Source organism: Tasmannia lanceolata, unplaced genomic scaffold (genome assembly GCF_043159265.1).
Source record: "Tasmannia lanceolata isolate RefF3 unplaced genomic scaffold, GAP_Taslan_0.1 ptg000013l, whole genome shotgun sequence".
NCBI lineage: Eukaryota > Viridiplantae > Streptophyta > Magnoliopsida > Canellales > Winteraceae > Tasmannia > Tasmannia lanceolata.
Window position 1 is genome coordinate 13,109,701 of NW_027518690.1, and position 27,252 is coordinate 13,136,952.

The 27,252-nt window shown below is 37.4% G+C and overlaps 1 protein-coding gene across 1 annotated transcript in view; it reads right to left on the reverse strand.

Annotated features, from left to right (window-relative positions):
- Nucleotides 1-1,491: 1,491 nt before the first annotated feature.
- The window catches only part of LOC143889833 (Zn-dependent exopeptidases superfamily protein), a 70,945-nt gene continuing 45,184 nt past the window's right edge, over nt 1,492-27,252 (reverse strand). The window contains exons 12-21 of the mRNA XM_077394197.1: nt 26,649-26,778; nt 24,120-24,179; nt 8,693-8,811; nt 6,723-6,847; nt 6,306-6,533; nt 3,672-3,832; nt 3,330-3,493; nt 2,797-2,879; nt 2,624-2,709; nt 1,492-1,875 (exon numbers count right to left, since the gene is read on the reverse strand). Coding sequence (XP_077250312.1) covers nt 1,732-1,875; nt 2,624-2,709; nt 2,797-2,879; nt 3,330-3,493; nt 3,672-3,832; nt 6,306-6,533; nt 6,723-6,847; nt 8,693-8,811; nt 24,120-24,179; nt 26,649-26,778 — 1,300 coding nt within the window. The 3' untranslated portion in view covers nt 1,492-1,731. The remainder of the gene's footprint in view (nt 1,876-2,623; nt 2,710-2,796; nt 2,880-3,329; nt 3,494-3,671; nt 3,833-6,305; nt 6,534-6,722; nt 6,848-8,692; nt 8,812-24,119; nt 24,180-26,648; nt 26,779-27,252) is intronic.

Below are 27,252 nucleotides of genomic sequence, written 5' to 3' on the forward strand. Positions count from 1 at the left end.
CGTACCGACGAGAAATGTGATATTTCAGGCGAACGGGAGAAAGAAGAAAGAGAGAGAACGGTGAGAAAGATGGGTAAAAGCCTTGTTTTTAAAACATAAGGGTAATCTTGTCATTTCCCCTCCATGACCGTACCTGACTGCCCCTCTTTCCTTATTTTGAAATCTTTGCCCTTTATTCACAATATAACTAAAACTTTACATTTTTTTTAATAATTTTCCCTTTAAAAATCCCAAAAAAATACAAATATATCATCAAAAAAATTAAATTTTCACCAAACTACGGACCATGGGCTGTAAAATTTATTTTTGTACCTAGGCCTTGTTTGTAGGGTGTCAACGAATCCACTTCGGATCGGATCTACTTATGTCTCAGTCACGATTCATTCAAATCCCTTATCGATAGGATCAGATTCGGAGTGTTCTTCGAATCCTACTTCTTGTGTCTCAGTCACGATCCATTTCAAATCAGACCATCCATCGGAGTGTTCTAGTAGGTCCTACTTACAAAACATCAAAAAATCTAAGCTTTCTATGAACTCCAAAACTACCTCAATTCATAGAAGAACTAGTCACTATATGTAATAAATATCCATGATTTTGACGCATAATAGGATTTTATTGTTGAAAAGAACTCCAATGTTCAAGGTTGCGTGATGATAAAACTTTCTAGTAATTAATCCTTATTGAGGGTTAGAGGCAAGTTTATAAGAAGAAAAACCGATTGAGAAAATGAAGAGAAAAAGATGTATGGACAAAGGGTAAGTGCAAAGCAGTAAGCTAAGCAATATTTAATTCATTTTTATGAAAATACCCGTCCTTTTAAGACGTAATATAAGAAGTATTTTGGGGGTATTTTAGTAAAAGGACTTCAGATCACCATGTCTGATCACGATCAAAAAATTTCGGATCTTACTAGAAGGCCTAGATCCTGTCTATTAAGGTTCAGATTCCGCTGTCCAACAAAGGTTTCTTACATATGAGAAAAAATAACTTGAACCAACCCTATTCATCTTTTACCTAGCAAGACCTTCAATTCATGATAATATCCCATTAAATTAAGGGCAATGATAAATTCGCACGCCCTGTAGGATAATTCACACCTCATTATCATGAATTATGTAGCAGAATTTAACGCTTTTTGACGTGAATTCAGGTTCAAGGTATGTGAATTATCCTATAGGGGGTGTGACGCCCTAAATTAACCATAATCACATCATTTCCTTCTAAATCATGGGAAGAAGAAAAAAATCCATCAAAAATGTTATTCTTGCAATCCAAACGGGCCCTAAGTATTAAATAAAGCATGCCCATGCATCATACATGAACCCCCTGTTAAATAGTGGCCCACAATATCAAAAGGTCCCCATCACCACAACACATTCAAGTGGGGTTTTGATCCTACTAGACTAGGCTTCCTATTTCTTCTACTCTCTATTTTTTCACCTCAATCTTCAAATTTTTAGAGAACAGAAGGATGCAGCATGTAAAGTGTTAGAAAAGAAAAAAAAGTATTTGTGATCTCCAACATTTTGAAGCCGTGAAAGTCTACATGGCAGTAGGATTGAGTTTCCCAAGATTGAAACTTGGATTACCATGTGTTTTGTAAGGAACTTACATAAAAGGTTTGTTAGACCCATCTCTGACTGCACCAATGGAAGCAAAAACTACAATTTCCAATGGGAACTGCAACAATTGCAAACAGCTTGGGTGGTCCCTCATAAGTAATCAAAATCAAAAGACATAACTTGAGATAAAACTGGAATAAGCAATGACATCTACCCAGCTTGGAAATGAGGACTTCAATTTCCTTGAATCATCATCTAAATATTGGTCGAGTATGGCGACATCCACCCTCACAGCCGCAGAATTGTTAGTCTGTAATGTTCATTAGAAGACATCAAAAAATCAGCATCATCAGCCACAACAGATGAAATGTTTGAAAAAAAAAATTCACATAAGACCATGTTTGGGTTGCAAGAGAAATATTTATTGGAGAAATTTTTTTCTTAGGCCAAGTTTGGCAACCATGAAAATTTATTTCATGGAAGATACATGGGCCCAACTGTATGAGAGCGGCTGAGATGGAAGGAGAGGGAGGGCATTGAGTGACAACGGGAGTAGAGAGAGCATAAAAAATCCCTAAAAACTAATGAAAAGGAAATACCTATACAGAATTGGTTTTTTTGTTTTCCTGATTTTTGGTAGCTTTTCATGCAACCCTCGGCCTCTCCCTCTCAAGTCTCCATCTCCTGCCTATCTCACAACTGACCCCACAAATATTCCATGAATTTTTTTTTCATGATGGCCAAACATGGCCTTCAGATATTTTTTTCATTTCCACAATTTAGAGGAAAATTATATATTTATGACTTATTTAGAGATATCATTCTAAATTAAAGGTCCGTGTAAATAAAAGTCGAACTGCATCGTTCAGGTTTTTTTTTTCATTGTAACCAAACAATGAAAAAACACATGAAATTCCATAAAACTTGTTCTTTTCCAAACTTTTCCACAAAATTCTTGCAATCCAAGCAAGGCCTAAATGGAAACAAATATGTAGTGGCTATATTGGCTGACATCCAATAAGCAGAAACCAATATATGGGATGTAATGAAAACTTCACCTCTAACCAGAAGGTCCAGTTCTCATGGCTCCTTCCACTGAGTCTCAAGATGTACGATGGCAGATCACCATGTACTATTTCAGGAGCTGTGAACATTCAAAAGGAGAGTTATGCGATGGAAGAAAAATGGATAAATCAGAGAAGAGAGGTAGAATCAGATCGATTTAGATTACCTGGAACTCTGTTATCAGCAAATGACCAACTGGTTAGTGGACCAGTAATGTTGAGGACTGCAACCCATACCTCCTCTAAAGAGCTGAAATAGAAAAGAAAAATAATCTATACAAGCAGCTTGGAATTTCTGCATGGAATTTACAGCTCAAACATGTAAAGATGCACATATTGCAACCGACCTAAGTCACAAATATTGTTCTCAGGAATTTCTCAGAAAGGGAAAATCTTGAGATATATTAATTTTTTTATTTTTTTTGGGTCTATATCGGAAAATTGTTATAAATAAAACTATTTAAAAATATATAAATTAAGAATATTGGTAAAGTATATATTATATCGGTAAATGAAAATATCACTAGATTTTTAAATTCTCGGGATTATTTCGGGATTTTGTCGTTTTATCAAAATGTCATGATAAAATCGCTATATTTTGAAAATATCGGAGATATTTGTGACATAGCAACTGACTTCACATATATCATGGGTATATTCATTTGTGCATGTAGTGGAATTTGCATACATGCATACTCACCCTAAGCTAAGTTCCAAGTGGACTTTGCGAGATCCTGTACTAGAAATGGTAATTGGCTTATAAGTGGACACGTAAGGCAAATATCTATAATGCTTGACGATATCATCACTCCTTGCGGGGAACTTCAGGCTTCCTGAAAACAGGAATGATACCGGGAAAAGTGCCTGCAACATAAATAAACCCCTTAAATAGTGAGTTACTTCTAAGTTTATGGCAACCATTACATGGACTGTAGATTTCAATTCGTAGAAGTAATCCCCAAGAAGTGACAAGAGATAGTTATACATCAGCAACTCTGTTTATGCAAGATAACTACTCTCCATACAATATAGGTATACATACCATCCAAGCACTTCGATCAGAATGACTTGAGGTTTTAACAGAAATCTCCGAACTGATCTGTAGCTCCTTTGCTACGTCAGGTGCATATTTGAAAAGAAAAGCCAAAGAATTCGCATCCACTACTGAAAAATCATAGCTGGACTCCACAATTAGACCTGTCTCTGTGATGCCAACCACAAAACATTTGACAGAAGTATAACAAATCAGAGCACTGATTGCAGAAATGAACTCTGAAAAATTAGATATATGAAGACTGCCAAAAGACACAATACATATATTGCATGAAATTAGAGAGAAAAAAGATGATTTGAAACTCAATAGAGAAATAGAATGCTTAAATAATGCAGTGTGTGCAAGCCAATAAAGCACGACAAAAAGTATGCCAGGACAAGTATACAATGTATGTGATGAAGTTTGTACTATTAGAACCCACAACTCTCCTACTGATTATAAGCTATGGTTCCTACTCAATGCCCCAAGCCATACTAACAAATCAGAGCATTGATGGTGGAAATGAACTCTAAAAACTTAGATACATGAAGACTGTCAAGAGGCACAATACATCTATGCATGAAGTTGGAGAGAAAAAAGATGATTTGAAACTCAATAGAGAAACAAAAAAACTAAACAATGCAGTGTTAACAATGCAGTGTGTGCAAGCCAATAAAGCAGGAAAATCTGGACAAGTATATAATGTGATGTAGTACTATTAGAACCCACAACTCTCCTACTGAGATATAAGCTATGGTTCCTACTCATGGCCCAAGCCATACTTGGCATTTTGGTTTGATCCTTTTTTTCACGTTGATTGGCCTTCTGCCTATGTTGACTACAATGTCACAAATGTTGTTCTCGGGAATTTCTCGGCAGGGGAAAATCTCGGGATATATTAATTTTTTCGGGTTTATATCGAGAAATAAATGGGAAAACTAAAATTATTTAAAAATTATATAAAAATATTAAATATAAGGAAAAATATAAAATAAAAATATCAGGATAATATCTCGATATTATCGGGATATTTTATGATAAAAAAGAAAATATCGCTATATTTTTAAAATCTCGGGATTAGTTCGGGATTTTGTCGTTTTATCAAAATTTCGCGATAAAAACGCTATATTTTGAAAATATCGGAGATATTTGTGACATAGGTTGACTAGTAATATTTGGTGTAGGGTATGAAGTTACTAACTCTTTCAGGGGTATTTCTAATTTACTTTCCTTTCTGTTTGCTTTTTCCTATGATTTACCAGGCACTTTGAATTTACAGCTGATGTGCATGTTGACACTGACACGCGTGTCAACACTCCTTTCGACACTTGTAAATGTACTAATAGAAGTGTCATACCCCTAATATGGGTGTGTCGACAAGTTTCTGCACTCTGTAAGTCTGAAATAATGTTTTGTAATTCAAGATTGTGTTCATCTCTTTTATTATATCTCTTAATATATATTATTAACTCTTTTTTAATTAATATTTGTTGCTAACTTGATATCCCCCTCCCCCCGGCCCTCTTCCTTCTCTCTTCTCAAACCTAAAACTTAAACAAACTCTCATTCCAATATTATATTCATTTTTATCTTATTGGTGTCTCTTTCATGTTGCATACTGGAGACTGAGGAGACCTAGATCAGATTGATGAATGCATTGTAATTTGATCATCGAATGTTAATTTTACAATTGTAATTGCTTGATCCTACAATTTAATATCTTTTTAAACGAATAAATATTTATCTTATTGCAAATTATGATTTATAATCAGTAATTTGGTATGTATGTATGTTCGAGCATGTTCCCGTTTTTTGTTTTTAGGGATTGCTGTGTCGGACACTTCGTATCCGTGTTGGCACTCAACACGCGAGTCCATGTCCAGTATGATAGGTTTTTGCAACGACTAGATAGTGCATAACTTTTCACTTATGATGGATATTAAGTCATGAAAAAATCATTGGGGGTTTAAATAATTAAGAGTTTAGAAGTCTCAAAATATTTAACTATTTTTTCTCTTTCTATCTTATGACCTTATTCTTATGAAATACAGCATGACTGAGTAAGGAAGACGATGAAGATGCAATACAAATAAAGAGATTCAACGCTAGCTCAATTCTATAAAACACTAAGAGATTAAATAAAGACAGTGCCTCATCAAATCACAGAACACAAGGACGATACATTACAAATAAAGAGATCCAACACTCGCTAAAGTCCGCCAAAGACTAAGAGATTAAAAGGAGCTGGAAAATGCGCAAGAACAAAGAGGCGTAATAGTCATTTATAAGCTGTCAGACTTGGGACTTTTCATCTCTTTATTGTTTTGATACTTGGTTATACTCAAAGGATTCTGTGAGCAATCCATTATGGCAGCTTGCACTTTTGGATTTTGAAGTGCCAAAGCTATTTCAGGATTTGCCATAATTTTCCATCTAAATATGTGGATAGTTTCCTAGTCTGGGGATAGTTTCTTAATTTAGTGGCAGCTTGGGCAAGCACAATTATAACCCACTTACACAAGCATATTGCACATGAATTCTATGAACTTAAATTTTTTATTACCGTTCCATAAATTCAAAACACCAAACTTTCGTGTAAAAATTTTAAGTGAACAGTTCTTCTATTATCAATCACTAGGATACCTGCAGAAGTACGGAATGTCTGCTGAATCACAACCCTTTTTGGTGCACTGGGACTGTATGGAAAGAACTGGGATGACAGTGCCAAGGCAATCACAGTAACATGCAGCAATAACTGCACAATGGCTGACCTGGCTAACCAGTGACCAACAATAGGTACTAATGGGCCCACGCACCATCCGGTCACAACACCAAATGCTGCTGCTACTACAATATCAGGGATGAAATATCCTGCAAAGAAATATTCCATTAAATGATTTGGCATTCGCATTTAGGTTATGTTTTTGGTCATTATATCAGTCATAGCATTTAGCGATTATAAACAGTTTGAACCAGAATCGCATGACATGCAAGTACCATGCATGTCAAATTATCAAATTCAACTAATAGAAGCAAGGATAAAAGTTCAATGCAACTAACCATATGGTTGTGGAAGAGAACCTATCATACCCATCTTCTCAATCACAAACTGGACAAGAAACCCACCGAAGTAGACAGAGTACGCCAGACATGGTATTAGGGGCAGCACATATCCCGCCACTGACCTGAAAATATTCTTTAGTTAGTAACCAAATCTCAATTTTCAGCCAAATTATCGCATGCTAATGATCTCAATTACACCTCCATATTAGGGACCTGTTTGTTTTAGATTATGACAACCGATTGTGGAGCCCCCAACTGATTATTGGACAGAAAAATGCACTGAATTTGAGTCCAATAATCGGTTGGGGACGCCATAATTGGTTGTCATAATCTAAAACAAACAGGCCCAAGGTGTGGCAGAAATTGCTATAATCCAATGAAGATGTCAGAGTGCATCTACCAGAGAATAAAATTTAACCATACATACAAAATGTCAAAGTGGGACATGACCAAATATAAGACAATAAACAAAACTGAAATTATTAGTATAAGATGATAGTATGAGAAAATAATTTTAGTATACACACTAGAATATAGAGATTTGACATTGCGTTCTTTAGTCTTTACATGGCTTCAGCGCCAAATGAGGATTTTTAATTTTCTACGGATTGATGCATTTATGTGAACCCAAACCAATTGAAGGACCCTAATGGGGAATCTACTCTAGTCTACCTTTCTGAATTTTATGTTGTATCTTTTGGGACCTTCGAAGCACGAAGCGGGTGCGGGGGCGGGGGCGGAAGCGGGAGCGGGGAAGCGTAGGGTCTAGAAGAGTCTAAGTTTGGGAGCGCCATGGGAGCGTGTATGTAATATTTTCTTGATATATCTTTCAAAATTCAAGTACATCAAAACATAATAGTTTCTAACAATTTTCATATGTATCTTTCAAAATTTAAGTACATCTAAAAGCTAATTTCTAACCATCTTCACCATCTTCATTTGTGTGCACTCGTTCCTCGTGCCTTCTGAAGTTGCACAAGCCTTTGTGCTTGCTCCAATGAAGTACTTCGAAGAGTTGGAGGAGTTTGATGTGAGGAAGATAGTGATGGTGGGACTCATAAAGTAACAGAAGCAGGCTGGGAGTGTCATTAGAGCGGTTCCCGTCTCTCTGGGGTCGCGCTCCCTGGAAGCTCCTTCCTAAGGAGCGCCGAATTGAGGTTCCAAGGTGGGAGCGGCACCCCAAGAGAAGGTTCCTGCTTCTAAGTTTGGGACCATATGAGTAAATTCAACATCCATACAGGTTATGTTCTTTGGTGATTTTGGTGGAAATATGGTGCGCTTTTCAAATGCTACAGCCAGGGGATGGAGTCTTTCAGAACCAACTAACTGGACAGATCTACTCTGTTTCTCTGTTAGGTTTTCTGACAGTAGAATCCTTTGATCAACCTGAGTGTTCAGAGTCGATTGATCCTTCATTTTGTATGATGAGGCCCTTCTGCTACTAAGAGCTTTGTCTGGTGAGATTAATTTCAGCCGTTTTCTCAGAATACTACATCTCCATCATGGCTCAAACATAGAATACAATGACAAAGCAGGATCTTTGATTACATAAAATATGAACAGCTTGAACTACTTGTGTCAGCATCCCGCTGTAAACCTGGAATGTGATTAATTTTTTTTCAGATTGCAATAATGAGTAGTAAAAATCCCTTAGAATATTGTGATCATTTTTCAGGAGTTATGGCCTTTAACAATGCAATAGTTCACGAAAAGGATTTCCATATCTCTTCTTTTTCACAAACTACGAAAAGACTTTAGTACAGAGCAGATAAGGAAATGCAAATTATTATAGTTCACTACATTCCAGAGCTAATTGCGCAACATAGAAAGCAAAAGACAAACAGATGGATTATTTTCCTGCATAACATTTCCAAGTATTTGGATTATTTTCCTGCATAAGATTTTCAAGTATTTACAGGCTCAAAAAAAAGGCAAAAGCTAGATCTTGAGAATCGTTTGGCAAGTACTTGAGGGATCGGTGACCAAAATATTTGCTCAATAGACAAAAGGAAATCCATGCCGGAATCATAAAAGCTGACAGGAAAAAAGTCATGAAACCTCCACTCAGCCCAGATAGCAGATAAGCCTGGTCATAAACAATTCCAATCCATAAATGAGAAGCATTTATAACTCAAATAACTAAAAAATATGACAATCACTTCCTATCATACACAATAAATTGACGGAATCAGTGAAGGCAGTTTATCTTAAATTCTTTTAGTTTTAAATAGACAGCCAATGAATTAGGATGGATGGGATTTAATTTGGATGAATTTAGAAGTGAAAGACAACATACAAGAATTCGGGCAAGTTCCACTTCGACCGACATTGTATTTAACGCATGAAGATTTGAAGAAGCAATTTTAGATATGGCCATATGGGTGTATATGTTCAGATATAATCAGCTTGCAATAAAAGACGGCTATAAAAACTAAAATAAACAAGACATCTTTCAATGAAACCATGAATACAGTTCAACTGGTACACACAAGAGAGTTCATTGGTATATAAGTAGATATTCACAAAAAGACCATTTATTGAAAAAAAAAAAAAAATAGGTGTATGTAAATTATGAAAATCAACCACTGAAACCTTAATGAATTACACATAACAACGCTAGAAAGTCAACCCAAGACATGCTTATGATTACATAATCACCTGAAGTGCAACAATTCCAACTTCTATCAAATGAGGACCTATCTTAAAAATTTAAGGTTTTTTTTAGTAGATAAGCCGGGGATTGAACATGTGACCTCAAGGTTTGGATACAAAGCCTTAACCATTGAGCTACAGGCCCAACCCCAAATTTAAGGTTTTATAAGACAATTGTAGGGCATAAATATTGGAAGATGTAACGTCCAAGATGACCCTAGCATACGTGCAGGGCATGCATGGGGGAATGCCTGTGGCACAGAGCATAAGCAAATTTCACTGTGTCAATAGTTTGAAGCGGCAAAATAATAGAAGAGTAACAGTGAGAAGATTTACTTTGGTCAGTGTCCTAGCTAATGGTAGGCATGAACAACAAAAGAATATTGCAGAAGAAAATACTAAGACGTCTCACCACCCTTCCCTTTCTAAATCTTATCAGCTCCACACTGCAGGCCACACATTGTATGGTATTGGGCCTGTTGATCTGGTGCATAGTGACAAATATCTCCGAAATTTTAAAAAATACCGTGAGATATTTTGCAATTTTTTTATAATATGACAAAATCCTGAAATTTCCCAAGATTATAAAAAATCATCGAGATATCTTCAAATTTTATTTTTTACTGCAGAAATTTCAAAAAAAATATCCTGATAAATTCACAATATTATTTGTTGTCCTAACTTTTCTTAAGTTATACACTTTATATATTTTAAATATTTTATTTTTTCCACAATGTAAACCAAAAAATAACAAAAAAATTTAAAATGTCCCGAGAAATTCACAATTTTATTTGTAGTCCTAATTTTCTTAAGTTATATATTTTTATATTTTAAACATTTTATTTTATTCCAGTTTTTTTCCGATATAAACCCAAAAATAACAAAAATTTTAAAATATCTCGAGATACACCCTTCCCAAGAAATTCCCAAGGCAAATATTTGTGACCGTGATATGGGGTCTGGTGTAACCAAATTACCAGCGATAGATTGACCCTAAACACTTTATCAGAATGAGGATTTTTGACTTTTTTATGTCGAATGTTGACAGTCTCCATTTGCAGGCCATGATTGGGTCGCTAAAATCATTCAACTACCACCGTTTAGGAAAGGCTTGATGTATAGGTGGTAGCCCTCTATGATCAGTGGCCCTTGATGTACAGGTAGCCCTCTAAAATCAGTGGCCCTAATCAAAATACATGAATGCCATTTTTCCAGGAGATCTGGTGAAACATGAAAAATCTGGGGAGATAAGGTTCCATAGCAAAGCTCAGTGCAAAACAGTTAAATATAACTCATGAGATTAGATAGGAAAAGGAACCTTTGAACTAGATATCCCTGCATCTAAGAAACATGGCAAATTACACAACATTGTTAGTCCCAAAACCTTCAGATTAGATTTCCCATCCAATTGATCATATTCTCTTTTCACTGCCAATGTGCACCTGATGAGTATTTCTAACAATACCGTGACCAGTACCTCACCATCTCTTCTCTCCCTTCCCCGTGAAATTGTTGATCCCTCGATAGGACTCCTTTCCTCATGTCTCAATAAAATTCTTTCTCCTTCATTATATTTCCTCAAATTTTCTCCACCCAGAAAATTCCTTAAGGATCCGTTCTGTTGCTCCATTCGACTCGAAAGGAAAAGGAAATGATGTGGCAAATGGAAAACGAAAAGAAAGGAAAAGGATAAGAAAGCAGCAATGTGTGTTCAGTTGTCAGGAGAAGGAAAAGAGGAGATTAATGAAACCCCCAAAATATACACAGATCCCCCTTAATCAATGGGAAGCAACCCAAAAAAACAGAATAATGGGAAAAAAACAGGTTAATGAAACCCCCAAAATATACACTTCTCCCTCTTAATCAATAGGAAGAACGGATATGAGAAATCGAAAAAAGAGACCCCAACAGCCAATAAAATGGAGAAAAAAGAACTGGAAAAATTGGAGAATGGAGAGAAATGAATGGAGAGAGAGAAAGAGAGAGAAGAAAAACCCCAACAGCCATTAAAATGGTGAAAAACAAAATGGAAAAATAGAAACATGGAGAGAAACAACGGGAGAGAGGGAGAGAGAGAAGCAAAACCCCGAACAGCCATTAAAATGGTGAAAAATGAAATGGAGAAATAAAAAATGGAGAGAGAGAGAGAGAGAGAGAGAGAGAGAGAGAGAGAAGCAAACCCCAGATCTGTGTGGTAGAAGAAAATGGTGAAAAAAATAGACCTTGCAAACAAGGGTTTCAGTTTCTTCCACCATCTCAAAGCGAGAGAGAGACAGAGAGGGGGAAGAGAGAGACAGAGAGGCTTACCGTTTCTTCCAAAGGAGAAAGACGATGTCGGCGAGATGGGAGTTCGTTAGGGTTCACAGGAGGAAGATGTTGGAACTTCCGTGATGGGAGACACTTTTTTAGTTTCGCGATTTTGGGTCCCTATAAAGGAAGATTCCTGGCGGATTTTAACATTTTACGCTCATAAACTACAGATTTTGGGGTGTGGAAAGAGGGTTGACACGTAGGAGGTTGTGGATTCCACGTAGGACCGATGGAAGCCCAAGATCACGCAACAAAACGCTTGTTTTTACACTTTCCATGGAAAATGACCATTCCCTTTTCCTTTCCACCCTAAGTGGCACAACTGAACACACCCTAAGGGGCCATTTGGATACTCGGATTTTAGAATCCAGGTTTTTAGTTTGAAAACAGTGTAAAAGAGGGTTCATGATCAAGCTGCTGTATGCTGTCCGGACAGCATTTCTGGGATTTTAAGTGAGAAATTCAGGTTTTAAAAATCTCTCCTGCATCGTAAGATTTCTGAAACCTGAAAATATGGGAGGATTTGCTACTCTCTTGCTGACGGAAAGAAGGGCGAGAAGTCAAAAACGACGGCTGGTCCGCTTCTTCTCGTCTCTTAGCTACAATTTTGAAGAAATCCCGGATTCTAAAATCAGCTTATCCAAACAGGCCCTAAGAGTTTTATCCATCTTACTATGCACATCTTTCCTCCAATTGATCACCATCACTTTTTCTGTCAACGTGAACCTCATGGTATTCTAACAGCATCATCAGCAAGTATAACGCCTTCTCTTCTATCCATTGTGAAACCCTAGCCCTAGCACCCTCGCTCACTAGCTCGGGCGCCTTTCTCCTTTCATCCTTATTATGCATATGTTGTTTCATATATTCCTCCCCTCCTACTAATTCTTTGTTTCTTTCTCAGTTAGTAACCATTAAACTCGCCAATGATAATTGCCTTCTCTGAAAGAGGGAAACCTTACCTATTGCTCATGCTTAGAGCATCCTTCAACATTTCTAAAGATTACATTCCCATTATATGAATATGTATATAAGGGACAAGTACTATGGCACTAATGTGGAGGAAAACTCTACTCATTCGAAGAAGAACCCTGAGTACTATGCATGCCATGCACAAAATCAGCTTATCATTGCTTGGAACAATTCCACCCTTTCATCAAAAGTTCTTTCACATATCTTAGGCGTCACCTCTGTCAATGACCATGGAAGACTCTTCGGGACTCCTCTCAACAGCTTTGAAGTTTATCACGCAACTTAGATTGGATATTCATAACTACAAGAAGCATGGTTTTATATTTCCACCAAAACTGACACGATACGACCGGACAATTTCCGTTTCCATGCCCACCGAAACACACCAAAACCGAAATGCAAAATGAAACCAAGAGTGTAATCACTGGTGGTATGCGGCGTATGCCATATCAGTATGTGTTACATAATAATATTTGTATGAATTGCATGTGAAATGTGGTGTATGTATTACGTATAAATATTTATATGAATTACATTTAAAATGTGGTATGTACTGAATTATCATAAATATGCAACAGCACATGCCACTAGGTGTTTGATATTTTTGAACCAGTATGGATGATTGTCTTGTTTATGTGATAATTTCTAAGTGTGTATTCATGCTTATTCTAGCATATCCTGAAGTTTTGACTTAAAATTCGATCATGTGTATTTGGTTCCTCCATATGTTTATGTGATTTTAATTTACAGGATTTCCAATGAACTTTCCATTCGCAACTCTGCGGCAACCAAAACCAAAACTGAAACTAAAATTTTAAGACTTTAAAGGAAGGTCGTCTCTCTACACAATGGACTTAAGATTAAGAATTATTTTGATCAGTTTTCTTCTATCTAGAAGCCCTTAGACGAACGTGAAAAATATTACACCTTGAGCTGAGAGATGACAACCATATCTTCATCAAATCTATGTTGACTCGCTTCAATTTCCAATCACTCTTAGTTCTACTTCTAACAGTTCCCCTATGATAGACTTCTCACCACGTCTAAGGCTTCTGCAACACATTTTTCTTTCTAGTCATCTTCCCATGCCAACTTTGACGTATTATTTTTTGCAGGATCTCGATCTTCCATTCCTCGTGGTCGTGATGCCATGGAAGTGAATGAGGCCAAGGCCACAGTTGCAACACACCATCTTACCCACATCAGAGCTCCCCCTTTCCTCGCCTTGGTCATTATCATTCTTACGTCGGTAAAGGTGGGCCTTAGCTTGGATTGCTGCACAAAGTTCAGAAGTTATGTCATCTCTTACAGTGTTGAGCATCCCCCATCCTTGAGTTGCCATATCCGGGGATGGCAGAACAACACTAAAGCTAACTACAATCATTACTACAACTTGAGTACCAATGGTTCCCTCTGAAGGCTCTAGCACATCATCTATGAGATCTTTCTATCTCCTTTCAGTCTAGTAAAAATCTTCAAGGGTTACTGTATGAGTCACCCATCATTTGTTTGATTACTTAGGTAACATGGTCTCTATAGTTTCATATTTTGGTTCCTCTCATATTGTTTTGGGTGACAAATTGTCTCTACCAAAAGTTACTGCAGACGCCTCCAGAAGGTGGGAAGCGCGATTCGGAAGCAGAAAATGCCTCACTTCCCAGAAATTGGGGAAGAGCGTATCCCCAATTTGGGAAGCACCGAGGAAGCGCATTTCCTCGAGAAAGATTTTTCACCTTTTGGGATCACATAAACCCATTTGATCACAATAAAGTTACCAGGTTCTTTAGGATGAAGCTATATTAACTACTTGTTATCTGATTGATATATTGTCATCTCATATTCATGAATGCAAAAACTCTCCTTTCAACTATTCAAAGTTGATGTCCAGATGTTCCATTTTCCTCCTAAGATATATGCATATACTTCTTTTGTGCATAATATTATAGAACAAAACTGGATTGACGATTTTTGAAGTGTTTTCTCTAAGCGCCTGTTCAGTTGTGCTGTGGATTTGGAAAATAAACAGAAAATGGGCCCTTTTTCCACGAAAAATAGCTTAAATGGTCGTTTTGTTGACCGGATACGGAAAGCGCGAGGAAAGCTCGAATCTGGGTGGAATCCGAGAAATCTAACATGGCAAGCCCGTTTCTGCGTAAAAAAATCCGACTAAAATAGTCGGATTTATGTTATTTTCCTAGACCTCAGTCGAAAACGTCAAAGCACATCTCTTTTGTTGCGTTTTTTTCGAAGCCCTAAAAACTCATCCTCGCTATCAACAGTTCGAAGCCATCTTCAACAGTTCGAAGCCTACATACCTTGCTTCTCCTTCTCTACAGTTCGAAGCCTCCTTCTCCTCCACTTCTCCTCAACAGGTAAGACTCCATAGCTTCTTCTCCTTCAATCTTCTTGGTTTTCTGTTTTTTTTTTTTTTTTTGGATTTCCTCTGCATATGCATCTTTTTTTTTTTTTTGGTGCTCGTATATTCGGGCTTCTATTTATGTCTTCCTGGTTTTTTTTTTTTGTTTGTATATTGGGCTTCAATTTATCTCCAGAGAAAATGTATTCCTGGTTTTTTTGGTTTGTGAAATCTTTAGATCTATTTAATTTGGGGCTTTTAGCCATGTTATTTTGGGGTATGCTTACTGTTTTTTCAGATTTGGGGGTTTCCTTTCTTCGTTTTTGGGTTAGATTTTTGGTATTTCGAACCACAGAGAGGGTGCCATCTCCATCTTCTTCACTTGTTTTTCCGATTTTTCGGGTTTCCCTTCTTCGAATTTGGGTTATCCTCTTCGTTGTTTTCTGCTTTTTAAACCCATTTTTAGACACAGATAGGGTGCGATCTCCATCTTCTTCACTTGTTTTTTTTTTTTTTTTGGGTCCTCATATATTTGGGCTTCAATTTTATGTCTTCTCAATTATAAATCTTGGGTTTAGGGACCTGATATTTACATTTTTAAATATCAGAAATTTGATTTTTTAATGGTCATAAGATTGGGATCTGTGAGCATTGATAAATCTGAGGTTGTGTGTGATGGTGATCCATTATAATGTATTTCAATTGCAAATTTTAGTTGGTTGGCTTTGATGGTGTTAATGATGGTTTGATTGGGTTGGCTTTGATGGTGTTAATGGTGGTTTGATTGGGTTGGCTTTGATGGTGTTAGTGGTGGTTTTTTTGGAGATTTTGGTGGTGTTAATGGGTTCAGTTGGTTTGGTTTTATTTAGATTATGTTGGTTTTATTGATTGTGTTGTTTGTGATTGTGTTTAAGATGCCTTGTTTTTTATTGGTTTGGTTTTATTTAGATTATGTTGGTGTTAATCACAGCTAGACACATATTTGGAGAGAGCTAGATATCAGAGCAGCGAAAGGGTTGAGGAAGTGCAAATGGTAGAGGAGATGCGAAATGAAAGGGCAGAGGCGGTGCCACAGGCGGTATTACCATGGGTTTCCCTCTTTCTTGTTGGTTCCATTATATTGCTTTTAAAATCTGCTTCTTAAGTTTTTTTGAGTATTTATTTGTGTTAGTGAACTATTTGATAGGGCTTAGGGGGCATAACTTGCTTAATATGTGGTAAAGAACATATTCTGTGATGTTTCTTTTCCGTTTCCCTGGCAACTGAATGCACATTCCTGTTGTTTCTTTACTGTTTCTTTTTCGTTTCCTGGCAACTGAATGCGCACTCTTACTGCTTTCTTAGCAGTTTCTTTTCCTTTCCGTTTCCTGCACGCAACTGAACAGGCCCTAAGAATATTGTCAACCTCAAAGGGGTATAGGTGTGTCTTACTATACTTCGAGAGGAGGTCGGGGATAAAAGGAAATTACATCCATGGAAATTACTTTTTCCGTGACAATGCTCTCTTTTTGTCAGGAAGTAAAATATATTTCTAATACAACTCTCCTCCTTGGGGGGGAGATTAGTGGTGATATTGAGGACGCAGTAGCTCCAATAATGCTTTTTTTTGTTAGAATGGCAGCTCCAATAATGCTATTGTTTCTAGCTTTGTGCATGTTTGGGTATTTTACCACCTGATTTTGAATCTCTTATTCCTTTGCGGGAATAGAAAGTTCATGTGCGGAAGAAATGAGTTCAACATGCAATCCTACGGACTACGACATGACACTTAAACACATCCATGTATTTCTTCTTTGCTTAATCTGATGTTCTTATACCTTTTGCTAATTTTGTACTTTTAAGTGATTCCTTATCTTCTAGTGTTTTCTATTCCTTTAACTTACACATTGTTGTAAGGGAAAGCAAAAAATTTAAATTACTGCCATAGAAGGTTAGTACCTCATAAGTAAAGTTACATGAGTCCCCTTACTTGATGCATCTATGGATTTTTGGGGTATTTTTATCACATGTTTTGATTAAAAAAAATATGATTCTTCTTAGGAAATACTCTAGTAATTTGAGTTCTTCTAACAAGGATTTCCAAAACAGATTACGTATAAATAATTATTTTGGAGGATTACATATAAATAATTATTTTGTAGAAATTTCAAAGATTTCTAACAGTCCAATCGGATTAAATCAAAGGAGATAAAATGATTAATTAATTCTATGGCTGGAAGTGACATTTTCCTTGAAATTACTATTTTTTTTCCTTGAAATTACTATAAAGTAGAGAGATCTGTCGGGAAATAGTTTGTGTGAATGAGGTTTAGGACCAAATAACCATAGAATGCTATAGGGCATTAATTTTCTTTTAGAGCCATTTTAAAAAAATTCATCTAAAGTTAGAATCCCAGATAATACCACCTTTCTGGCACTTATCTTTTCTTTGATAGAACTAGGAAAAATATGTGGAAAAGAGAAGAGGCTATCAAAGAAGCTTCTTCTGAAAGCTGGCTTCCTAGTTGTCTCCTCTGCCTCCATACATAAGGGTAGTACTTGTACAAAAGTATCCTCTTTTGTCGTAATAATGAATTAGGCTTGAAAGGATTTTTCAAAACTTCCTGACCTTACAAGTATGGTTTTGTGACTGGAGGAGATTTGAGGGAGTTGTTAAGAAAATTTCTTTTCTATGGTTTAAATCATCGTTTAAAAATCCATTGAGTAAATCATCGACTCTGCCAATTCAACTTGGTATTTTCCTCGGCCAAGTCCAGTTTGGCCTTATAGAGTCAATCAAAACTTCCTTTGAATCTCCTGAGTTAATGAAAAATAGGCCAGTCCAAACACTGACACCATAAGTCAACTTGGTTTTACCTAGGCCAAGCTCTAGTCTAAGTTGAAGTCTAGTCAAGGTATCTAACCACTGGTTCGAAGAAGTTGAAGTCTAGTCAAGGTATCTGAGTTGAAATCTAGTCAAGGTATCTAACCACTGGTTCGAACAATTAACAGAATTTGTTCAGCCAAGTTCTTGTCAAGTTGAAATTTCAAAACACAAGCTCGAACAATGAACAGCATCTGTTCAGCCACAAACCACGAATATACTTTCCAAGTGTGTCATTTGAATCAATGCCGTAGAGGTGGAAAACCTTAGTTTGACTAGAATGAGCATTAGCAAGTAGAAATCAGCACATGAAGAATGGCATGAAATAGAGTTACGAATTGCAGTCCATCTCCACCGTTGATTCGATTGACGGTGTCTGTCGAGCCCTTTCTCAAGCATCCAGAATCTAGTATTGTCTTGCACGGCGATAAGGGCGTTTATGGAAACTCTCGTCTATTTGTAAACCTCATCGACGATTTTACTGAATTTTCCCATGATGTGCCAAGATTAGGAGATGGTCAAGGGGGCTTTGATCCATTACAGGGGGTGTGCCAGGGTCAATTTTGGTTGGAATCTACAGAACCGGGCAATATTTCTCTTGTTCCAAGTGAATCGATGCAAAATTCCGGGGAGGACCAAGGGGGTTCTGATTCATTAAAGGGTATATGTCATGGTCAATTATGGTTGGAATCAGCAGAGCAGGGCTTTAATTCTTGTTGTTCCAGTGATCCGTCAGTTGCTATTGCTCAGATCGATAGATGGGAGAATATGGATGAGGAAGCATATAGAGGTTGTGAGTCATCCCCCTGGGCCGATTCAGATAGGAATAGCCTAGCTTTGGTCATAGGTGCGGAGGAAAATATAGGACCCATTACCTGGGTTGACCCTAAATCTGAAATTTTAGAGATTTTTGTGAATCATATCATATCCACCAGCAGGGTTTTGGGTTTGTCATATTCAGGTCCGGAAGAACAGCTGAGGAATATGTTCAGAGTTGCGGAGGGAAGAGAATTGGATCAGAGGATTTGTTCTGATCCTTAAAGCTTTGAAGGGGGAAGTTGCTACGGGAGTTAGCAAAACTAAAATCAGATGTGAATTATGGAGACTGTGCCACTAGTAAGCAGGATGTTCGAAATTCGAGGGGTAATAGAAGAAATTGCCCTAGGGGAAGTGTATCTCAGTCATTTGGTTTTCCATGAAGATAATATCATGGAATGTAAACGGTCTGGGGTCTTTAGAAAAAAAGGCTCAGGTTAAAGACGTAGTAAAAATTAATAAGCCTGTCTTAGTATGTATCCAAGAAACGAAGATGGGGGCAGTTAACAGAGCTATAGTCAAGAGTTTAGGAGGAAATGCGAACTGGGATTGCTTATCTTTGGATGCAGTTGGAGCTGCAGGAGGCATATTAGTTATGTGGGATCAATCAAAATGGGAGATTCAAGATTCTTGGATAGGCAAGTTTTCCATTTCAATCGTTCTCAGAAAGGTAGGAGAATCGATTTTGGTTACTTTCTCCGGTATTTATGGTCCTACAGATAGGGTGGAGAAGCGAAAGCTGTGGGAGGAACTTACTATAGTTAGAAGTAAATGGGTTAATTATTGGTGTTTGGGGGGAGATTTTAATGAAATTAGATGTGTCGAAGAAAGGCTGGGGTGTAGAAGATCTACTCATAATATGGTGGATTTCTCAGACTTCATTGCTGAGAATGAATTGTTTGATATTCCAATGATGGGGGCTAAATTTTCTTGGTCCAGAAATTCCAGTAAAAGTCGTTTAGATCGTTTTTTGTTTTATCCAGATTGGATATCCCTCTTCCCCGAGGTGTGCCAGAAGGCGCTCGTCCATTCCGTTTCTGATCATTGCCCGCTTTTGTTGGATCCGAGACTGGATTCGTGGGGCCATTCTCCGTTCGGGTTCGATTTAGCGTGATTAGAAATTCCGAAAATTGAAGAGATAATGGGGTATGGTGGGTATCACACAAGGTTGAAGGGGCGGCGGATTTTATTATAGGGGAGAAACTCAGATATGTGAAAAAGAGACTCAAAGAGTGGAATTCCCACAGGTTAGGGGCAATCTCTGAGAGAAAGTTATGGTTACAAAATCGAATCAGGGATATTTCTTTGGCTGATGAGGGAGGACTAGCCTCAGAGGAGGATTTGAATGATTTGGGAAGAGCAAAGGAGGAACACAGAGTTCTTCTATTGCAGGAAGAAATATCTTGGAGGCAGAAGTCCAGAGTAAATTGGTTAAAGGAGGGTGATAAAAACACTGCTTACTTTCACAGCATTGCAAGTGCCAGGAGACGAAACAATAGAATCGAGGCTTTGGAGGTAAATGGAACTTTATCTTACAGCAAAGATGTGATTTCCAAGGAAATTGTGGGACTATTACAGATCATTATATTCTGCGGAAGAATTAGTCAGGCCTAGGCTAGATGACGTGGTTTTTAAATCTCTTGATGAGAATTATAAATCGGCTTTGGAAAGGCCTTTTTCGGAGGAGGATGTGGAGAGAGGAGTTTTTTCAATGAATCGTGATAAAGCTCAGGGGCCGGATGGCTTTTGCCTAGCTTTCTTTCAGGCATGTTGGGAGAGTGTGAAGGAAGATATATTGACATTTTTCCGAGAATATTACGATGTCATGGAGTTGGAAAGAGGAACTGGCACCACTTTTATTGCTCTATTGCCAAAAATTAAAGGTGCTGTGAAGGTTTCTGACTTCAGGCTTATCAGTCTTGTGGGTTGCCTTTATAAGGTTTTGTCAAAAGTGTTGGCGGATCGTATAAAGGTGGTCCTTCCTCTTATTACCTCCGAGAATCAGTGTGCTTTTGTTAGTCAGAGGCAGATATTGGATTGCTCGTTGGTGGCAAATGAGATGGTGGATTGGATGGCAAAAACAGGTGAGGAAGGTGTTATTTGCAAGTTGGACATGGAAAAAGCTTATGACAGAGTGGAATGGCACTGTTTAGATTATTTTCTTGGAAGGATGGGTTTTGGTATTAAATGGCGGGGTTGGATTAGAAGTTGTTTATCTTCGGCCTGGTTCTCCACTCTTATAAATGGCTCTCCAAAAGGTTTTTTCAAATCTTCGAGAGGTTTACGCCAAGGGGATCCTTTATCTCCCTTTCTATTTGTGATTGTAGCTGAAGCATTGAGTCTGCTGATGGAGAAAGGAAGATCTTTGGGTCTTGTCTCTGAATTAAATGTAGCCAGAATGGGATAGAGGTGTCGCACTTACAATTCGCGGACGATACTTTACTTTTTAGCTCACCTCATGTTTCGGAGATTCTTAACCTTAAGGCGATTCTCAGATGTTATGAAATAGTTACAGGGCAAAGATCAAATTTCTCAAAATCAAGGTTGTATGCTGTGAATGTTGAAGAGGCAGAAGCCACTAGCCTAGCCAATCTCATGGGTTGCCCCTTGGAAAGGTTGCCTTCTTCTTATTTGGGCCTCCCTTTGGGGATGGGAAGACCTCACAACTGTGTGTTGGATCCCATTGTGGAAAGAATTGAAAGAAGACTAGATACTTGGAAAAGGAATTTGGTCTCTAAAGGAGGAAGGTTAACTTTGATTAAGGCAGTTTTGTCTAATATTCTCATTTATCAGTTATCTTTATTTAAATGTCCTGTGAGTGTTGTCAAGCGTATTGAACAGATTTAGAGAAGATTTTTGTGGTGGGGGATCGGAGAAGAAGAGGTCTTTGGCTTTAGTCAGTTGGGAAAATGTCTGCAAGCCAGTCAAAGGAGGAGGCCTAGGTATTAGAAGGATAAAGCAGGTTAATCAAGCATTAATGGGGAAATGGTTGTGGAGGTTTGGAAAGGAGCAATCGAGACTATGGGCTAAAGTAATATCAAGAAAATATGGTGCTGAACCAGGTAATTGGTGTTCATTAGACTGTTTTTGAAAACTTGGAGTGACAATCTGGAGGGATATTCTATATTTGAGTTCCAGTTTCGATCGTGGTGTCAGATAGAGAGTGTATTCTGGAGACAGAATTTCCTTCTGGACCATGCGTTGGTGCTCTCTTTCCCCTTTAAAAGATTTATTCCCTGATCTTTTCTTAGTTGCTGTTGATAAGTCAGCATTAGTGAAAGATTGTTTTGAGAGAGTAGATGGTAAAGTTATTTGGAAACCTACTTTTCGGAGGAATTTCTTTGATAGAGAACTGCCTTCGGTGCTCAGATTCTTCCAGGTTCTTGAAAAGACGTACATCAGTTTATCAGGGGTTGATAAAAGGCTTTGGATTTTAGATTCTTCCGGTTTCTTTTCGGTCAAGTCTTTTTATAAGGGTCTGGTTCCTTATCAGGAAAATCCAATGGCAGCAAGGGTGTGGGAGATCAAGGCTCCTCCAAGAGTTTGTTTCTTCGGCTGGTCTACGATATACGGTCGGATCCAAACGGTGGACTTTCTGAGAAAGAGGAAAATGCTAATTATTGATCAATGTGCTTTGTGTATAGAATCAGGGGAGTCGGTGGATCACATTTTCATTCACTGCAAAGTCGCTTGTGAGGTATAGGGCGGGATATTATCAAGGTTTGGAATTGATTGGGTTTTTACTTCCACTCTTAAAGATTTATTTGAAGGTTGGTCCTGTAATCCTTGGAGAAAAAAAGGAAAGGTTTTATGGGCGCTCTCATTGGTGGCCACAATGTGGGTTCTATGGATCGAAAGGAATAATAAAGTTTTTGAAGGTAAAGCTAAAGCTTCTTAATTTTTGTTTATCAAGGCCGTTGCTTTAACTATCTCTTGGGCTAGGGCTCTTCCGCTTTTCCAATTTGTTTCGGCTTTCGAACTTTGGGAGGGTTAGAGAGTAGTTTGTAATAGTAAGGAAAATCTTGATGTTATTATTCAGGCCTGGCATCCTCCCCCTGATGGATTCTCAAAGTTAAATTTCGATGGTTCTAGTTTGGGTAATCCTGGCCGAGCCGGGATAGGGGGTGTCCTGAGAGACAGCGCCGGCGAGGTCATTAAGGCTTATTCGGGTCCGATTGGGACAGCCAATTCGAGTGAAGCTGAGGTAAGAGCAGTTCATCAAGGCTTTTTGTGTGTGGAAAGGAATAGGTTGAGCAGTTGCATTGTAGAGGGTGATTCGCTTAATGTTATAAGGTGGCTCAGGAGCTCTTTGGTTCCTCCGTGGAGATTTCTTCGTTTCTTTGATGAGATAAAAGACATATCGGAAGGGCTTTCGATCTTATATCAGCATGCGAGAAGATCTGCTAATGCTATTACAGATAAGTTGGCAAAAGATGGAGTTTCTAAGCAGGCTTTAGAGCTTTTTGATTTTTTACCACCCTAATTGTATAATTGCGGGGTTGTCTCTATTTTCTTGGTTTGTATCTGTGTCTTTGTACTTGAGGGGGGACCTTCTGAGTCTTCTTTTTAATGAATTCTGTTAACCATTCAAAAAAAAAAAAAGAGTTGAAATATCATACCAGAAAATCCCTACATCTCTCTAGAAAAAAAAAGTAAAAAAAAATCATTTTTATTATTCTCATTTATGTCATATAGTTTGCATGTAAAATATCATATATGTATGCATTATGTATAAATATTTACAATTATTACATGTTAAATGGGTTGTACAAAATTATCAAACATGCCCGACAACGCATGTCACTAGGTGATCCATGTTAACCCATTGTGGATGGTTGTCTTGCTTATGTGATGGTGTTTCGAAGTGTGTATTTGTGCATATCCTAGCATTTCATAAAGTTTCATCTTAAAATTCTATAATCTGTAAAGATTAAAAAAAATTATATAATTTGCATGTGTTTTCATATATTTCTGTGATTTTACAATATATAATTTGCATGTGTTTTCATATGTTTCTGTGTTTTCACAAGATTCCACCGAAATTTCCAACCGAAACTGAAGTGTTTCTATGGCAACCGAAATTGAAATTTAAAACCATGGTCACACTCAAGCATGAGTCCACAATCTGCATTCGCTACAAAGACATTTTTTTTCTATTTCCATGAATCTATCTGAGCAAATTAATCCATGCTTTGATATCGAAATTAAAAGTGAATAGGATTCCATTATAAACCCAACATATATAACAACCCTATAGAATTTTATTTTTTTTGTAGGTAAGCTGGGATTGAACCCCCTGACCTCAAGGTCAAAGAAAGAATCCTTGACCATTGAGTTAGAGGCTCAATCCCACCAATAAAATCTTATGGCATTTAGCATAGACGTATATTTTCATGAAAAAGAAGATAGCCATCTATTTACTGACAAAAGTTATGGAAGCATATAATCCAAAAGCGCCCCAAAAGCGTGCTCTGTCAGATACCACCTGTAAGGTTCATAACAGTAAACCAAGAGAATCAGTATCAATGAAGTATGCACGACATTAACCAAATTATCATTCATCAAAGAATCAACATAAGAGCTGAATGGGTAGACAAATAGATGGTACAGATTGAACCTAATTGAACAAAGATGACATGAAAATATTAATTTCATTTGAAAATACTACATGGAAATAAACTGCAGTCTGAGGCTTGAGTTTCAAATTTATGTTGTATACAAAATAAGGAAATCGCAATACCACAAATAGAATGGAAAATTAAAATCACTACTGTTAACTTACCAAGTTCTCCAAAAGCTTAAGCTGATGGAGAAAGGCGTTATTTATCTTTTATACTCTAACACTCCCCCGCACGTGTGGCTCACTTGGCAAACACGTGGCACATGTGGTCCCACTTTGGACCGACCATCGCATGTGGATTTTTTGCTATCCGGGAGGTTTGAACTTGAGACCTTTGGCTCTGATACCATGTTAACTTACCAACTTCTCCAAAAGCTTAAGCTGATGGAGAAAGGTGTTATTTATCTTTTATACTTTAACAACTATTATAGGGGTCATTGGGGGCACAAATTATGCTCGGTGCAAGTTAGCTGTAGATCTAATATGCAATCTAAATCTTGTTGTCATAAATGAAAACCATCCTTTTTGAAGCTCCAAGTTTCATTAGGTGAGCATGGGAAGGTTTTCTTTCGCAATGTATTCTAGTCAAATTGACTACTGCTTACTGTTAGAACATCACACACGATAAGGAGTCTTCATCAGGAAGTTCAATTACTCTGGGTGGATCGACGAGAAATAATGGAAGAAGGAATTGCATGTCAACCCATTTATCTCATCCGTTGACTTTTCTTATCCAATTGACCTACATTCACAAAATGTTTAAGAGTTTGATACAATATTGAGGTCTCAAATGGTAGAATGAGGGTTTTTGGACAGCAAACTAATTCAGGTCTTAATGACTGCGATAGTGGAGAAGGTAAGAACGACAATGCAGAACTTCGATATTAGAGAATATGATTATTTCTAGGTCTCAACAACTCTAACGGCAGAGAAGGTGTGATACACAAGACAAGAAGAAAAGAGAGTGGGGAGTAAGAGTTCTATGATGTCCATGCTTTCGTCATGCTCTGATTCCATGTTGAAGTTTAGAAGTCCACCATTATTGCTTGACTCTTGTGAATTAGATGAAGAGAAAAGAGAGAAGAAAATAGGAGGAAAAAGAATTTTGAGGTAGCTGAATCCCTAACCCAGAGAATTGATGCATTTATAAAGTATCACTTACCAATAGTTGCAAGTTGTGCCATTAGGGCCACCCACGATGGCCCCTATCTAATTAGTTTAAGAATAAGTACTCTCCTTAACAGAAATACACCATAACTACATTTATATTTAATTTAAATTCTTAAGAGAATCATAACCCTCCAAGATTATTATTAGGGTTTCCAATAGCAATCCTTCTCCACTATATATATTTATCTTCTAAAAGTATACATCCATTTGGCATCTCTAAAAGATTGTGCAATTGTTTATTTCTGGTTTTCCTTTTATGTAGTTTCTGATAGTATAACCTAGAACTTAACATTTTAAGCCTGGACAATTTTGGTATAATCATTTAACTGCAGCAGCATTGGCCCAAAACTTTTGATCACCCTAATCCATGAGGGCATCAATATAATAATCATTTAACTGCAGAAGCATTGGCCCAAAACTTTTGATCACCCAAATCCGTGAGGGCATCAATATAATTCAACTCCACCTATGAAAGTGCCAACTCATAACCAGGCTTTTGACACACGTTGGCTTACCATGTCTTGGTTAAGCTCTTCATTTTGATTTAGTTTTTTTCTAGGTTTCAATACACAAAAGGTCAAACAGCCGCTTGCAGGAAAACATACTAAGAAGCATAGCATTCAATGCTTACATAAAGGCCAACATCACCCGCACAACATCAATCTATGTATTGCCATCCCATTATTCTACTCATTGTTCAAATGTTCCATCACAACTTCACACGGTTCATAATAAGGTTATTACCTAGCACTATATCTTTGCACTCAGAAGGTTTCACTAATAAATCTTCAAGTTCACTTGTCCAGTTGTTGCAATTATATAACAAATGCATGTTGGAAAATAAATGACACATACATATAGTAAAGGTAACTGGCGCATTGCATAGAAAATGGCATGTCCCACATATAGCAGTCCTATGCCACGGCCCACATGCAAGAAAAGCAGTTAATATACAAAACCACTGCCATTGCATTCAATGAAGCACCTCAATTTTAACAAAATCAAAACTAACAACCAAATAAATTATGATCCATATGACATCACAGAAGAGAAGTCCAATCAATAATGATTGACTCTCAAATTGAAGATCATCTGCAAAGGATAGCATATTATAATTATAACATGAAATAACTATGCCTTAGTAGTTGCGATGAAAACCTATACCTCCTTTGATGTTTTAAGCAAGGAAACATCTTGAGAAATGGGAAAGCATCTCCATAGAATTCTTGGAATCAACAAACCGACTAGGGAGCTAGGGATGAACATCAAGAAAGCCAAATATGGGTGAGCAAACCTGCATTGTGTCAAGCTCAAAGTCAGCATCAGTAGAGCAAATGTTTCACTAATATATATATATATATATATATATATATATATATATATATATATATATATCTCTGTGTGTGTGTGTGTGTGGGGGGGGGGGGGGGGGGGGGGGGCATATTAGGGTCCGACAAGTTGACCTCGCTAGCTAGTGAGAAAAATCAAGGCTTAAAATATTGTCCAATATGATATATGTTGGTTACGATGACTAGTGATATGAAGTGGTATGAAAACACTGACTCAATTAAAAATCCCATAGCATTGTCCCGATGTAAAATTATATCAAATCATGTTAGATGACAATTATGTGCATCGGACAAATCTATCACTTCCAGAAACACATTTCTCTGTTCATTCATGTCATTTGTGGTGAATGACAAGACAATTCTACGGATTTTTTCCATAAATCCCTAATTTGGAAAGTATTTCCCAATGAGTCATCGAA